At 44.6% G+C, this 14,466-nt stretch overlaps 1 protein-coding gene across 6 annotated transcripts in view; it reads right to left on the reverse strand.

Annotated features, from left to right (window-relative positions):
- The window catches only part of IFT80 (intraflagellar transport 80), a 156,124-nt gene that overhangs the window by 5,899 nt on the left and 135,759 nt on the right, over window positions 1-14,466 (reverse strand). For all 6 annotated transcript variants that reach the window (XM_075937826.1, XM_075937828.1, XM_075937827.1 and 3 more), the window contains 3 exons: window positions 6,592-6,681; window positions 6,323-6,495; window positions 2,825-2,948 (listed from right to left, as the gene is read on the reverse strand). In XM_075937826.1, coding sequence (XP_075793941.1) covers window positions 2,825-2,948; window positions 6,323-6,495; window positions 6,592-6,681 — 387 coding nt within the window. The remainder of the gene's footprint in view (window positions 1-2,824; window positions 2,949-6,322; window positions 6,496-6,591; window positions 6,682-14,466) is intronic.

Genomic DNA, 14,466 nt, shown 5'->3' on the forward strand with positions numbered 1-14,466 from the left:
AAAGTACTTCTGTTGGGGGCCTGATTCGTGCAGAGTAGAGAGGAAGAATTACTTCTTGTGACTTGCTTACAATATTTCTGCCAACACAGATATGGCAATCTATAGCTAAAATTACAGCAATATGCTTCTTGCTGGTACTCTAGCATCTTCCACTGCATTCATAATGTAGCAGCCAAACTCACCTGACTAATACCACTATATTATATCAATGGTAATATTTTAAAACATTGAGGAATAAGAAATAATTAAATGTATTTAGGAAGCAGGCTGTGGAATACAGGTATAACTTTTGCTTAGGGTGAGAGAAGGCCCCATTTCAAATCCTGCTATACACTTCAAAGCCTTTGCTATACATGTTAAACATTTTATATGGTTCTTCCCCACTGTCGTATTTATCATAGCTCTTTTACACAGAAGATTCTGGGCTTGAGCCGCATTGGAACCAAAGATGAAAGTTACTCAACTGCAAATGGAGTTCTTCAAAGTGAACTGTGACAATGCAACCTTTAGATAGCAATGCCTACTGTAGTACTCTCATACCCCATCCAGACCCACTCCTCACGCTTCCCAAATATTCTGTAGGTATGACACCTCTAACCATCTCAGTTCTTTCCACTGCTTCCCACAAGTCCTAGTTTGCAATTAGGACTCTGAGAGAAATGTCGATGGAGGGTGCATGAATGCAGAATATAGATCAAAGAACTGTGGTTTCAGGGGAATAACTTTCATTTATTTTTAAGTGAGCTCTGCACATTTCCATTTATGGGATAGTGCCTCCCTTTCACGATGGGAGACATATACTCTTAATGAAGGACTACTCTACCAAAGAAGGATGCTAAATCCAAAGAATAGTATTTTGTAGGTGTCTGAATTGAGTGCCACCTTGCAACCATGCACATTTCTAGATGAGGCTGTCTTGTGGCTGATAGCTGTGCCTTCCTCCTAAATAGCAGTTACAGTACTGAGCGAGGTTCAGGGGGTTGCTTCCTGCCACTTGGGAGCACTGGTCGTGCTGAGTCCTGACCCACAGGTTTGTTTACTTAGTGGTACTGAGGCCACAGAGTGTCGTGGCTCCTTGGCTGCTGTTTGCAGCCACGGGAAGTGGTGTGGGCTGGGCCACTGCTTCCCGTGGCTCCCCTTGGCTGCAAACAGTGAAACGGAACCAATAGGAGCCATGAGGCTCTGTGGCTGCAGCGCCAGTAAGTAAACAAACTGACGTGGCCAGTTAATAGATTTCTCAAAGTGGTTTTGCAGACTACTTTGAGAAACATTGCTCTAATGGGAGGACCTGCAATCGACCTCTCAGTCTTTACTGATTCAAGGCCTGAAGCCTCTGCAGCCTTGCAAGTGGTCTAACTTATAAGTTTCCCCCAGGCACTTGAGACAACTGAAATGGGGATCACTGAAAAGCCTAGGCTTAGTGCAGGATTTGAAAACTAGCGACCAAGACATGCCCTGGCACTGGGAAAGCAGACAAGTGAGGAATGGAGCATCTAAAGTTTAATGTGAAGGCATCTAAAGTATATGAAATCTAAAACTACTAAAAACTACTCTAACAACTATTTATACAACCTGAAATGAAAAAAATGCTAGGAAAGAATTGACTAAGCAATGAAGGATTTCAACCAACCATCATGGATAGTAAGAAGGAACTGAAGGGGAACAGTGTCAGCAGGATCCTTTATATCCATGCCATGTCAAATATTAGACAATACAGTAAAACTCCATTGGTCTAGCATCCAATGCTCCGGCACTCCTGATGGTCCAGCACCATCAGGAACCCGGAAGTGCTCTGGGCAGCCGGACAATTGGAGCTGCTCTGCGCCCAGCTTCCCCGATTCAGCCGCTGCTGAAACTGACTAGCAGCTGAATCGGGGAAGCCGGGGGCAGAGCAGCTGGGGTGCTGCCGGGTTGGTCCCGTAGCGCTGCCCCTTGGCGCTGTGGGACCAACCCGGCAGCACCCCAGCTGCTCTGTCCCAGGCGCCCCCAAGAGCAGCTGGGGTGCTGCTGAGTTGGTCTTGCAGCGCTGAGGAGCGGCGCTACCAGACCAACCCGGCAGCACCCCAGCTGCTCTGCCGCAGGCGTCCCAGATTCAGCTGCTGCTGAAACTGACCAGCAGCGGCTGAATCGGGGACGCCTGGGGCAGAGCCGGACTATCGGAAGGGGGGGACTATGAGGGTTCTGGGGTGGCATCCCCCCCACCCCACCCCTGAGCCCTCATAGCCCCCTCTTCCGATAGTCTGGCATATTTGATAATACAGCTCCCCCTGGGTCCTAAAGGTGCCGGATTATCGGAAGTTTACTGTACTACACAAACTCAAGCTGATAATTTTGTTCTGAACTAAAATGAGAATTATAAGTATTCTATAAAACTGTAGGCCTGTGAAATCTATTATATGTATGTATAATATACAGTATTACAATACATTGTCTCAATTTTTCTTCTAGGTAACCTTACTGATTGTTACTGTTACTATCATTCATGTTACTGAAGACATTAAGAGGTACATTTTCAACCCAGCTCCCTGTTTACGTTCAAAATGTGTGCCCTAAAATAAAAGCCCCTGAATGTTTTCAGGTTGCAAAATTTATGCAGACTTATTTTGTGCCCCCAAATAAACTGCATTCACAAACGTTACTAGTTCCACATCAGGCTATTAATTTGTGGTTGAGGTCAGATAAAGATGTATGTAAAAAACAAGAATTACAACTACAACTGGACTGAAGCATAAATATGGGTGCAATGTTTTTTGCAAAAATTGTGCACACAAAATGTAGACTGAGCTTCTGAAAATGTAGGGCTAAGTTTCCATAGAATACTTACACCTTCTGCATACTGCAAAAATCTATTATTGGTTTCTTTTTTACCAAAATCCTCTAGAAACTTCTGTCGATAACCCAAAACTGTGTCAACATGTGTCTTGTGCTTCACTGCTAGTTCTAGTGCCCTGGAACAAAACAAAAGTTGGCTTGTCATGCTGAAAAAAATACTAACGCAATTACAGTTACTTTGGTAGTACAAAAAGACATCTGTACAGTGAGGCTATGTCTACACTGCCCCTGTTTTGCGCAAAAAATATGCAAATGAGGCAAAGCATGGAATATTAATTATGTAAATGAGGTGTGGCGATATTCCACACTTCGCCTCATTTACATTTTTTTTTTAGCAAAACTGGGGCAGTGTAGACACAGCCAGATTGTGGTAGAGATTGATCTTTCTGATGTAAAGTGCCAAGCAATTTTGCATTAGTGTAAACCATAAGAGATTGAGAGTAACCAATTTTTCCACATACAGAGTTCACTTTGTGATGTACATTATGATTTATAATTAACATTTTCTGTTAACAACCTAAACACATTATACAAATGTGACAACAACATTTTTTTAATGAACTGAAAAAACACAGACTCTTTTACTTTTGACTATATATCAGTAATAAAGGGTAAAAAACTAACTCATAGTGAAATTATTATAAAGATGAATGAAAATGAAATTTCTTGGCTTTTGGACAGCATTTACTTTAACATACAGTAGATGCAAATGAGCCCTTTCAGAACACCCTAAAATGGGAAGCTCATCATGCACTGCATTATTATGATACAATTATGCTTACATTTGTTTTCTTTGGACTGATATACAATTATATTTATATATCTTAGACTGTTTTATTCATTGTTTTCCAGGTAAGACATTCTTGGAAACATTAACGCAACAGATGTGCTTGCCAGAAAAAAAATCCAAATAAATCTACATGTAATTCTTAGCATTAATTAAGCCCATTGGGCAACATACTCTATCTGTCTGAGTTTTCCCCATAAAGTACATTTCCAAAAGAAAGCACAATTCAGATTGAAAGGTGATTTGCTAGTTTCTCATTTCATTTTCATGTAAGTACTCAGAATGCACAGTACTAAACTGAAATTAAAATCAAGATCAAATAAAGCTTGTATTAGGAATAAAATTAAACAATTCATAGCATTTTAACTTTCATCCCTATTAAAAATAGCAGTGTTAAATGGTGATATAAAAAGAGAACTATAGGATTTTTGCTAATGTTGCATTTACATATTGTTTTCATAGATAGATATATCCAACTATCTTAATTACTGTAAGTGGCCAGAACCAAAGTATATTTTTGGAGCAGTATTTAGACTGTGAGTCCTTTAGGAGTTAAAATGCTATCTAAATCTAAAGTTGCAAAGAAGGCAAATTTTCCCCATTACATTTAGGAAGTACTACCTCTGTTTTAGGGTAGCCAAACTCTATTTAGCTCTTTCAGATGATTATTTGGATGGTGAACAGATTATTTGGATGGTGAACAGATGTGACATGAGAATCTGAACTTGGAGCTGAAAAATAAATTTGTTATAGTGGAAAAGCTGGAATACAGAGAGAGGTTCAGTCTCCTCTTTACAGTGACATGAAGCACTACATTTTTAAAGGGACCTCTAATTTTGTTCCCAGAATCAGCCATGCTGAAGATAGATTGGGGGCTTCTGCCCAATTAATACTAACAGGGTATTGTTCTCATGGTCAGGAAAGATGGTTTCTGTGGTGGGAGGGGATTCATCTTAAACTAGTCCCCAAATCTTGTTATGGGAAGAGGAGAGGCCAATCCTTTTCCTTACTCTGGAACATTCAGAAGTCTGGGGACGAATTTTCAGAATTGGGAAAGTTAAGGATGTGGCAGGTGGCAGACAATCAGTAAAGGGAATGTAGCTGAAGCCATGTTGGTCGCTGGATAATAGAAATACAATATATTTTATCTGACCACCTTTTTGATGGGAGACACAAGCTTTTGAGCCACACAGCTCTTCTTCAGGTATAGGAAAGTATACCTAGTGTCACTGCAAAATGCAAGATGGCGCTACCTTTATAATACGTGCTAACTACTTATGCTGAATAATTTGTTCCACCTTACTCTTTGCTGTAACACTGGAAATACCTTTCCCAGACCTGTAGAAGAGTTCTGTGCGACTTGAAAGCTTGTGTCTCTTATCAATATAAATTGGTCCAATAAAAGATATCATCTCGCCCACCTTGTCTTTCTAATCAATATGGAAGGCAGGCAAGCAGATTTAGAAGAAGACACCTGTGTCCAAAGTCATAAGAGCCAGAAAGATAGATTCTGCAGCAGTTCATCTTCTGGAGTTCAATTTAGTGGGGTGTAGTAAAAACTTACTAAATTGAACACTGAAGGTGCCCCCACCAACACTGTTACTCCTCGATTCATGAAGAGTAAGGGAAGTTGATGGGAACGTTTGCTTCTGTTGACCTCCCACTGTGGAGATGGCACTGAAGATTGAATTAAGGTACATTGACTCCAGCAACGCAATTAATGTAGCTGGAGTTGCATAACTTAATTTGATCTTTTAAGTAAGAATAAACAAGGCTGAAAAGTGTCTCTGGGAGTGCTGAAGACCGTTGTCATAGGGCAGGGGCGGGCAATAATTTACACAAGGGGACCACTTAATGAATTTTGGTACTTGTCATGGGTTGGCTCCACTCCCCCTGGAAGGGGGGGAGCCTGGGGCAGAAGGGCAAGGCTAGGGACTAGCCTCCCCCCAGAGTTGTCTGGGACCAAAGGTTTTGAAGTAAAAGCACACAGCAAAGGGCTTGCAGGGAGCACTACTGCATTGCCTGGCAGCCACCCAGAGTTGCTTCAGCTATTTAAAGGGCTCGCAGCTCTGGCCCCTGCCAGGGTAGCGCCATGACTGGGAGCCCTTTAAATAGTCACAGTGGTACTGGCAAGGCTGGGAGCTGTGAGCCCTTTAAATAGCAGCAATTTAAAAGGCTCATAGCTCCCACTGCTACCACGTTGCTTGGGAGCTACCTGGGGTTGTTGTGGCTATTTAAAAGGCTTGTGGCTCTGGCCCACACTGGGGAAGCACTGCAACTGGGAGTTGTGAGCCATTTAAATAGGATCCTGCTGTGTGGGCCACTACCTGGAAATTCGGTGGCATGAGCAGCAGGATATGAATAGAAAATGGCCAGCTGCAATCTACAGGCTAGATCAAAGTGTTAGACAGGCAGGTTCCAGCTTCCGGGCCACAATTTGCTCAGCCCTGTCATAGGGCAATTCATGGAAACACTGTCATATCACCTTAAATATGCAGTGATTCATATGCTTTCTAACACTTCAGTAACTGTATTTCTTTTGTATATCATCAAGATATATGATTTAATTCAATGTTTCTCAGGATCCTGGCAAATATGGTTAATAAATTAGTCAATTAAATGTCTAATTCTCTAAACATTTAAAACTTAATTTTAGTAAGATTATTAATTGTATAAGATATAGTATGTTGAGAGAAATATTACCGATCCCAATTATAAAGGTTAATGTTGACTTGAATAGCTCGATAAAAAAGGCCTGCTTGAAGAAGCAGCATTTCAGCATCTTGTATATTTCCACTGAACAGCAGTATATGAGCCATTCTTGATTCTTTTGATGGAAGTTCTTTGATAGAATTGATGTATTGAACTTTATCAATCTGTTAAAAAAATGTGATGGTTTATCTAAAGAAATAAACTAGTAAAATTAGCATTACAATAATATGGTTAAAAATAGTTAAATCTTATCTACTTACATCACCGATTGATGCATAGGCTATTTCTGCTGTTGTCATATCCTTATTGGAAACTGCCATAGCGGCTAAGCATGCCCACATTGTTTGATCCTAAAAATAAGACAAAATACAAATTTCAAAAAATACTTAATTTATATTATATGAAATTTCAGGGTTTTTTTTTCCCCTCAGCCAAGGTATAGGGACACTGTTCAGCTACTGAAAATGATGTACTAATAACACAAATGTGTAATATATCTCAGTTCTGCAGATGTCTATACTCTAGTTGTGCATGTATATTAATATCATAATGACTGTTTGGTTACTTCTCAATAACTATGAAGTAGTTCCTGTACTCTGATCTTCTAACAATGACTTTGATCCAGAATTCAGGGATATCTCTAATCACTGTATTGTTATTTCTCAGTAATAGTGAATATATAAATCTATCAATCTTGGCTACTCTAAATGAAGGAGAAAAAAAATACCCAACAGCAAAACAAACTGACTAATAAATCAATGAAAAGAAAAGTGCTTTAAAAAGGTTTCTTGTTTATTTGTTCCTGCGATATGTTAGTGGATTTCCAGAAAAGTCTGCTCATTTTTAAAAGCTATTTAGAATTATGAGAATTTAATAACACCGCTGTTTTTCTTTATTTCCATTTAATGACTGTAATTGTAATAAAGAGTCAACAGAATTATAATCAGGAAAAAAGCTGAAGGAAATCCTACCATCCTGACTCATTTTGATGTTTCCTCTTATTTCTCCTTTCATTTCTCTCTCATAACCTGATCACGCTAGCAATATAAAAGGTATGTTTTTAAGCCAGGTTAGCTTCTTTGTGTTAATTATACCATTTTAATACAGAAGTTTAGACATGGAGTTATAATTTAAAATACATTAGTTGGCCTCGGTAAAAAGCCTAACAGGAGGTTCAGTTTTTTTAACATGTTAATTAAAACATGTTCTCTAATACCTTTTAAAATACACCTTTTATACAAGTGTGGATAGGCCCTTAGAATCATTCTGAGAGTGCAACCTGATACATTAGATATTGTCCAAACTTAATGCTCAACACTTTTGTACAAATATTTCTTCATGTAATTTTACAAATCTGAGTAGTTCCACCGAGTTCAGTAAAGTGTGTAAATTTATTCCAAGAGCTTGCATGATAAGGGTCTTACATTCTTCCTACACTTTGCTTTATTAACTTAAAAACAAACATAAATCTTGGCCTAAGAAAAAGGAATTCCCCTCAAATAGTTCTGGATCATTTGCTGGACCTTGTGAGGCATTCCAGAATACTGAAGCCAAGAGGTCTGCCTCATGACTACTGCTCTGGCCATGGCTTGGGCAGCGGCAGCCACTACATTTAAGACCACCGGCTTTGGCAGCTGCCTTACCCTCCTCTGGAAGGGCCATAAATTCAGTTCTGGACTAAGATGGTAGGAGTTCCTTAAATTTCATCATGGGTGATGAGGAATTAAAATCATAGTGACCTAGGAGTGCCTGATGGTTTGATATTCTCAGCTGGAGGCCTCCTGTAGAGTGCATCTTCCAGTCTAATAAATCCAGTTTATTGGCCTCTTTTGCCTTGGGCAATGACCCTTGTTGATTATCTCTCTCATTTGTTTGCAGTCAAAGGTGGGTACATCATACTTCCTTTCCACCTACTTCACTGTTGGCTGATGGATGCAGGGGTTTGCCACAGAGCTATTATGGGCTGCAAGAGGGCCTCATTGAAGGATAGGACCACTCTTGACAGCCCTGAGAGTGGTAGTGGTATCATGCACCGGAGCAGGAGCTGTTTCTGTGATCTCCTCCACCTCCTCCCCACATGATACAAAAGCTCTTGGTGAGCCTTATCTTGAATGAGCAATATGGCCAAACCTGCCACTGCCTCATCTGGAGATGAAGACAATGAAGTCTGCACTGGCACCTGGCCTGGTATATCTTTCATTGCCAGTGGGTTCCTTGTGGGGGTGTCCTGAATGTTAGTGATCTCAGCACTGGGGACCAAACCCCTTTCCAAAAAAGAAGGTGGAGGTGCTCTCATCTTTGGTGGTGCTAAGTGAGACTATCTTGTGTGGGAACACTGGAACAGTTGGACCACCCACAAGTTCCACATCAGCCATTGGATTGGTATTTGCCATTGAGTTGGTGGCCAAGCACCATGACTGAAAACAATGCCACTTATGAAGGTAGGATTTACTTGTTGTATGTCACCTACTGTTAACCAACACGGGTGCCTCACGTCCTGAGAGCAGGAGAGCTCGGATGCTTGGAGCCAGCTAGGTTCCACGCTGTCAGGTGCATGCGGGCGATGGCTGGGTGAAGCATTGTGCTATGCTGCTGAGACAGTAAGTTGAACAGATTTGGTAGCCGTCGTGGTTTGGCAACCGACATTCTCAACAGCTGTGTTAGCCAGACCAGTCGGGGCCAAAAAGGCACTATCAGAATTACTGTTGTGCTGTCTGCTGCTATTTTCTCCAAAACTCTTGGGATGAGTGGAAGAGGAGGAAAGGCGTACAGCAATTGATGACGACTCCAGTCCAGCAGGAAGGCACCCCCAAGGAGTCTTTGCCGATGCCCGCTCGTGAGCAATACTGATGACATTTTCTGTTGTGTTGGGTGGTGAACAAGTCTACATTGGGGAAGCCCCAGAGTTGGAAAATGTGGCGGATCACCTTGGTGTGTAACTCCCACTCATGTTGTGAGAGGAAATGCCTGCTCAGAGTATCGGCGATCACATTGTCCTTGCCGGGAAAGTATGCTGCTGTTATGGTGATACCTTGCAGAATTGCCCAATTCCACAGGCATACTGCCTCTGCGCAAAGAGAGCGGGAGTATGCCCCTCCTTGCCTGTTGACATAATACACCGTGCATATGTTGTTGGTGAGAATCTGTATTGAGCGACCTCGAATGATGTGGAGGAAATGCTTGCAAGCATTGAAGACTGCCCTTAGTTCGAGAAAGTTTATATGTTGTAGTGATTCCTGGGGCATCCAGAGACCCTGCGCCCGGTGCTCCTGAAGGTGAGCACCCTAACCGAGCAGGGAGGCATCTTCCGTGATCTGTAGCTTGTGGGCATGAAAGGGGACCCCTACCAGTATATTGTCGGGTCTGTCCCACCATGCCAAGGAAGTCTGGACCTGCGTTGGCATCGAAACCACCCTGTTTGTACTGTGCATCTGAGGCATGTACACGGTGAACAACCAATGTTGAAGACTGCAAAGATGAAGCCTGACATGTGGAACCACATACGTGGTGGACGCCATATGCCTCAACAACTGTAGACAGATGAGTATTCGGGACTTGGGAGAAATTGATACTGACTGCACCAAGTCCTGTATGAGATGAAACCTCTTTAGAGGCATGTATGCCCTCGTGGTCAGGGAGTCGAGTCTTGCTCCGATAAACTTCAGGTCACGAGTATGGCATCAGAAAGGACTTCTCTAGATTGATTATGAGTCCAAGGGCTGTAAACAGAGTGGTAGTGGTGAACACTGCCCTCGTGGCCTAGTCGACAATGGAAGCCTTCAGGAGGCAATCATCTAGGTACGGAAAAATTGTAATGTCGAGGTGCCGTAGGTAAGCCACCACTACCGCCAGGGTTTTGGAGAAAACTCGTGGGGCTGCCGAGAGACCGAAGGGTAGTACACGGTATTGATAGTGGTCGGACCTCACTACAAACCGAAGGAATCTCCTGTGGGCCGAATGTATTGTAATGTGAAAGTAAACGTCTGAAGATCGAGGGACGCGAACCAATCCCCTTTGTCGAAAGCAGGAATGATTGAATATAACGTGATCATCTTGAATTTTTGTCGTCTGAGATGACGGTTGAGTTGACGTAAGTGCAGGATAGGCCTCCAACCCCCGACTTCTTCTGGGTGAGGAAGTAACGAGAATAGAATCCTCTTCCCACAAAGCAAGTCGGTACCCTTTCCACCACTCCTAACGTGAACAAGCGAGAGACTTCCTGGTGAAGAAGAGTCTCGTGAGAGGGGTCCCTGAAAAGGGACGGGGAAGAGGGGGAGGGAGGGGAAAGAGAAGTGAAGGGAATGACATATCCTGAGGTGATTACGTCGTGATCCCACCGGTCCGTGGCTATGAAAGCCCAACGATGTTGATAGGGCCTGAGACGATGATGAAACACTCCTTGGGTGATGTTTGGAGTCTCTGCAAAGGGGTGGTCCACAGTCCCTTGATCAACATATCAAACCTGCTGCCGGCCCTGCTGCTGGGAGGACGCTTTGTTAGGCTGTTGACGACGCTTTTGGGGGCGCTGTCTCGGCCTCTGTTGTTCATATGGCTTGGTCTGAGGTGTCGCATAAGAAAAAGGCCTTTGCCTATTGTAGGGAACATATCTTCTACGCTTGTAGGGAGGCATGTACATTCCAAGTGTATTTAAAGTTGTACGTGTATCCTTGCCCGAATGGAAGACCTGATCGGTTGACTGGGCGAAGAGTGACTAGCGATCGAAAGTCCAATCTTCCACCTTGGCCTGCAACTCCTTCGGAACAGCGGCCTGGTGCAGCCAAGACGCTCGACTCATGACTATGACCGAAGCCGTGGATCTAGCGGCTGCATCAGCTGTGTTGAGCGCAATCTGCAAGGCTGTTCGGGCGATTGTATAGCCTCCTGGATTACTGCCTTAAGAATCTGGCGCTTGGAATCAGGCAAGTGTTCAAATAGAGGAACCAGCTTTGAGTAGTTGTCGAAGTCATGATTTGCCAGTTGTGCTGCAAAGTTACACATCCTCAAAGCTGACGTAGCAGAGGAATATATTTTCCTACCCAAGACATCCAGGCATTTAGCCTCCTTGTCATTTGAAGCATTCTTGGCCTGGGACATTTTTACTCTTTGTTGTACAGTGTCCACCACAAGGGAGTTGGGCTGAGGATGTGTAAACAGGAACTCCATACCCTTCTGGCTTATGAAGTACTTCTTGTCCGACCTATTATTAGTTGGTAGGGATGTAGCTGGAGTCTGCTAAATGTCATTGGCAACCTCTAAGATAGCGTCATCAAATGGAAAGGCGAGCTTCGACTTTTGGGAGGGTTGTAAATTCTTTAGCAACCAATGCTGTTTCTGCTGCACATCTGAGGTCTGGATGTCCTGGGATTGAGCAACCCTTTTGAAGAGCTCCTGGAATTGTTTGTGGTCCTCCGTAGGAGACAAGTCACCAGGGACCACTGCATCATCAGGCAACGAAGAGGAGTGCTGCATTGGAGAATCAGGGCACTGCTGCTCCTGATGAGGAGTGTGGTCCTGTTTGTCTTCCTGATAGCTTGAATCCACATCTCTGGCAGAGGACAGTGGAGCGACATAACGTGCAGACTCGTCTGGAGCTTGAACAGACTCAGGTCGAGACAATTGCAGTGAGCGTGACCGCGAATGCCTTCTGCGATGAGATGAAAAGGAAGAGCACTCGTGGTAATATCGGTCGTACCGCCTGTTGTAGCACGGAGAATGGCTGTGTTTTCTGAGCGTGTCGTAGTGACAAGAATATGCTGTACATCTTGGAGACCGTGGTGATAAGGATCTCCTGGAGTAGCGAGAAGGAGACCGCAAACAGTGGTCCCGGTAGTATCGACGTGGCGGTGAGCGACGAAGTGACCTATAGTAGTGCTCTCTGGGAGGTGTGTAAAGATGACGACGACGACGGGTATCAGAATGGAATGAGGCAGGTGAGTCAGGTCCAGGCAAGAAGGTCATACGGTCCGGTGTCAGCGATGGTGTCCGGACCCGTGCAGAACTGTGCTGCCCTTTAGATGGCACTGAGGAAGTGAAGGAAGGCTGGGGAACTGCTTGTGGCAGCAAGGCAGGCAGCAAGGGAGGCTCTGTAAATTGATCCTCTGCAGAGCTCAGGCTTGGTGCTGCTGGATCAGGTGATATTGTCATGGCCTCAGGCTGCACCAGCAGAGCCTCCTGGGGAGCACGGAACTGCACCGAGGGAAAGCCCTGCGGGTGCCGGTACAGCTGGCTGCACTTGCGCATGCACAGAACGTCTCGGTGCCAGGGCTTCCCCTGCCGGATTCGCAGCGGCCGTTGGAGCTGTTGCTGGCACTGACTCCTCTCGCAAGTCCTTTTTGGGTGCCGGAGCGGAGTCCTTATGGCGGGCTACAGAAGGGGACAAGGAGCTGCAACCCTTGCTCAACTTGTCTGCGGGGAACCTCTGCGAAGAGCCAGAGGTCCCCGGTTTCTGCCGCCAGGTGTCTTCTGGATCCCATGGGGGATCTCTTGTCCAGTGTGATGTTCGTCTGCAGAGCGCGGCTCGGAGATCTGTGGAGGCTGGAGAGCCTTGTTGAATAAAAGGACTCTCCACCTCAGCTCGCGATCCCTTCTAGCGTGAGCTGTCAGTTTCGCGCAATGGCTGCACTTTGCCGGGACATGAGAGTCCCCGAGGCACTTCACGCAGCGGGAATGCCCATCGGAGACCGGCATAGCCTCCTAGCACTGAATACACTTTTTTAATCCAGGTGATCCTGGCATCCTGTCATTCTGCTCTCCTCCCTTTCTTCTTTTTTTTTTTTTTTTTAAGTCAATTTCAGTCAGGTCAATGCCGATTAGGCATGGACTGACCATCAGAAGAGAAAAACAGGGTTTTTTTGTTTGTTTGTTTGTTTGTTTGTTTTTAAGAAAACGGGACTACAACTAATCTACAACTATAACTGAAACAACTAATCTACAAATAACAAGAAACAAAGTCTAACTAAGAGATCTCCCTTTCCCCTCAGAGAGGCAAAGGGAGCCTAATGTAATTCCGTCTGCGGCTGCGGATGGTTGGAGAGAAACGGATAGGACTGGACCGTGTTCAGTTGAGAAGTGCGAAGAGGCAGTCGCGCATGCACAGTCCGGTAGGGGCTACTGCTACAGAAAATTCCTCTGGTTTGCGGTGCCGGGATGAGCCCAGCTATTTACATTGTTTCAGAATTTGAATTGAGGGGGGATCTGGGGTTGTTTTGACAATATGATCAAAAATGCTCAAGTGGAGCACCCTCGGGGACACTACTCGATGAAGAACTGTTGCCAACAGACCAGGATTTGGAGGAGATGGCAGCACTGGGAGGGCCTAGAGGCTATTTGCTGCCTCATATTCCTCTGGAGTTGATGGCAATAGCAGGACTGTATTTCCTCTGTGGCTTTACCTAGGTGGGGAGTCCATAAGGAACAGGCTTAAAAGACCCTTCCTGGGACAGGAGTCACTGGTGCTAATTGTTATGGATGTCTGAGGTATCTTTATAAAGTGCCTGTGGTCCACCTTCTTTGGTTTCTTTTTCAGCACCAGTGATGGGGAGTGGTGCCAAGTGACTAGTGCTAATGGTCCTTCTAATCTTTTCCATCTATGTGTGATTTTTTCCAGCCACATGCAGAATAAAATTTTATGTGTACCGAGGGATGTGCAAATGTGCACTACCAGTTGAAACAACAACTCCAGCCATAGGCACTCTGCTAATCACCTGGGCAGCATTTGAATCTCACCTAAACGGCTGCACAAGTGCACAGCTTACAACAGAGATGGGCAACCTAGGCTAGTGAATAGGGTGAATAAGTGACCCTCCATCTCAGTGAGCTGCAAGATTGTTGTAACCAAGACGATCTTCTGAGATAGAGCAGTTTTGCTAACTGCATTGGCATACCCAGAATTTACAGGGTGTGCTTTTGAGCCAGATCTCTGCCCGTGCCAACTCTGCAGCCCGCCTGTCCCCCTTGCTGCCTCCTACAGAGGCAGCACCATGTATGGGGGAGGGAGGACAGCAGGGGAGACTGCCAAGAAGCAGCCTCTGACCACAGCAGGGTGGGCTCACTGCAGTCAGAGGGTGATTTGCGGCAGCAGCCCTTGACTGTGGGGGAATACGCGCTCTCCGTGGACAGAGGTTGCTCTGGCATCT

The sequence above is a fragment of the Pelodiscus sinensis genome, chromosome 10 (genome assembly GCF_049634645.1).
Source record: "Pelodiscus sinensis isolate JC-2024 chromosome 10, ASM4963464v1, whole genome shotgun sequence".
Classification (NCBI taxonomy): domain Eukaryota; kingdom Metazoa; phylum Chordata; order Testudines; family Trionychidae; genus Pelodiscus; species Pelodiscus sinensis.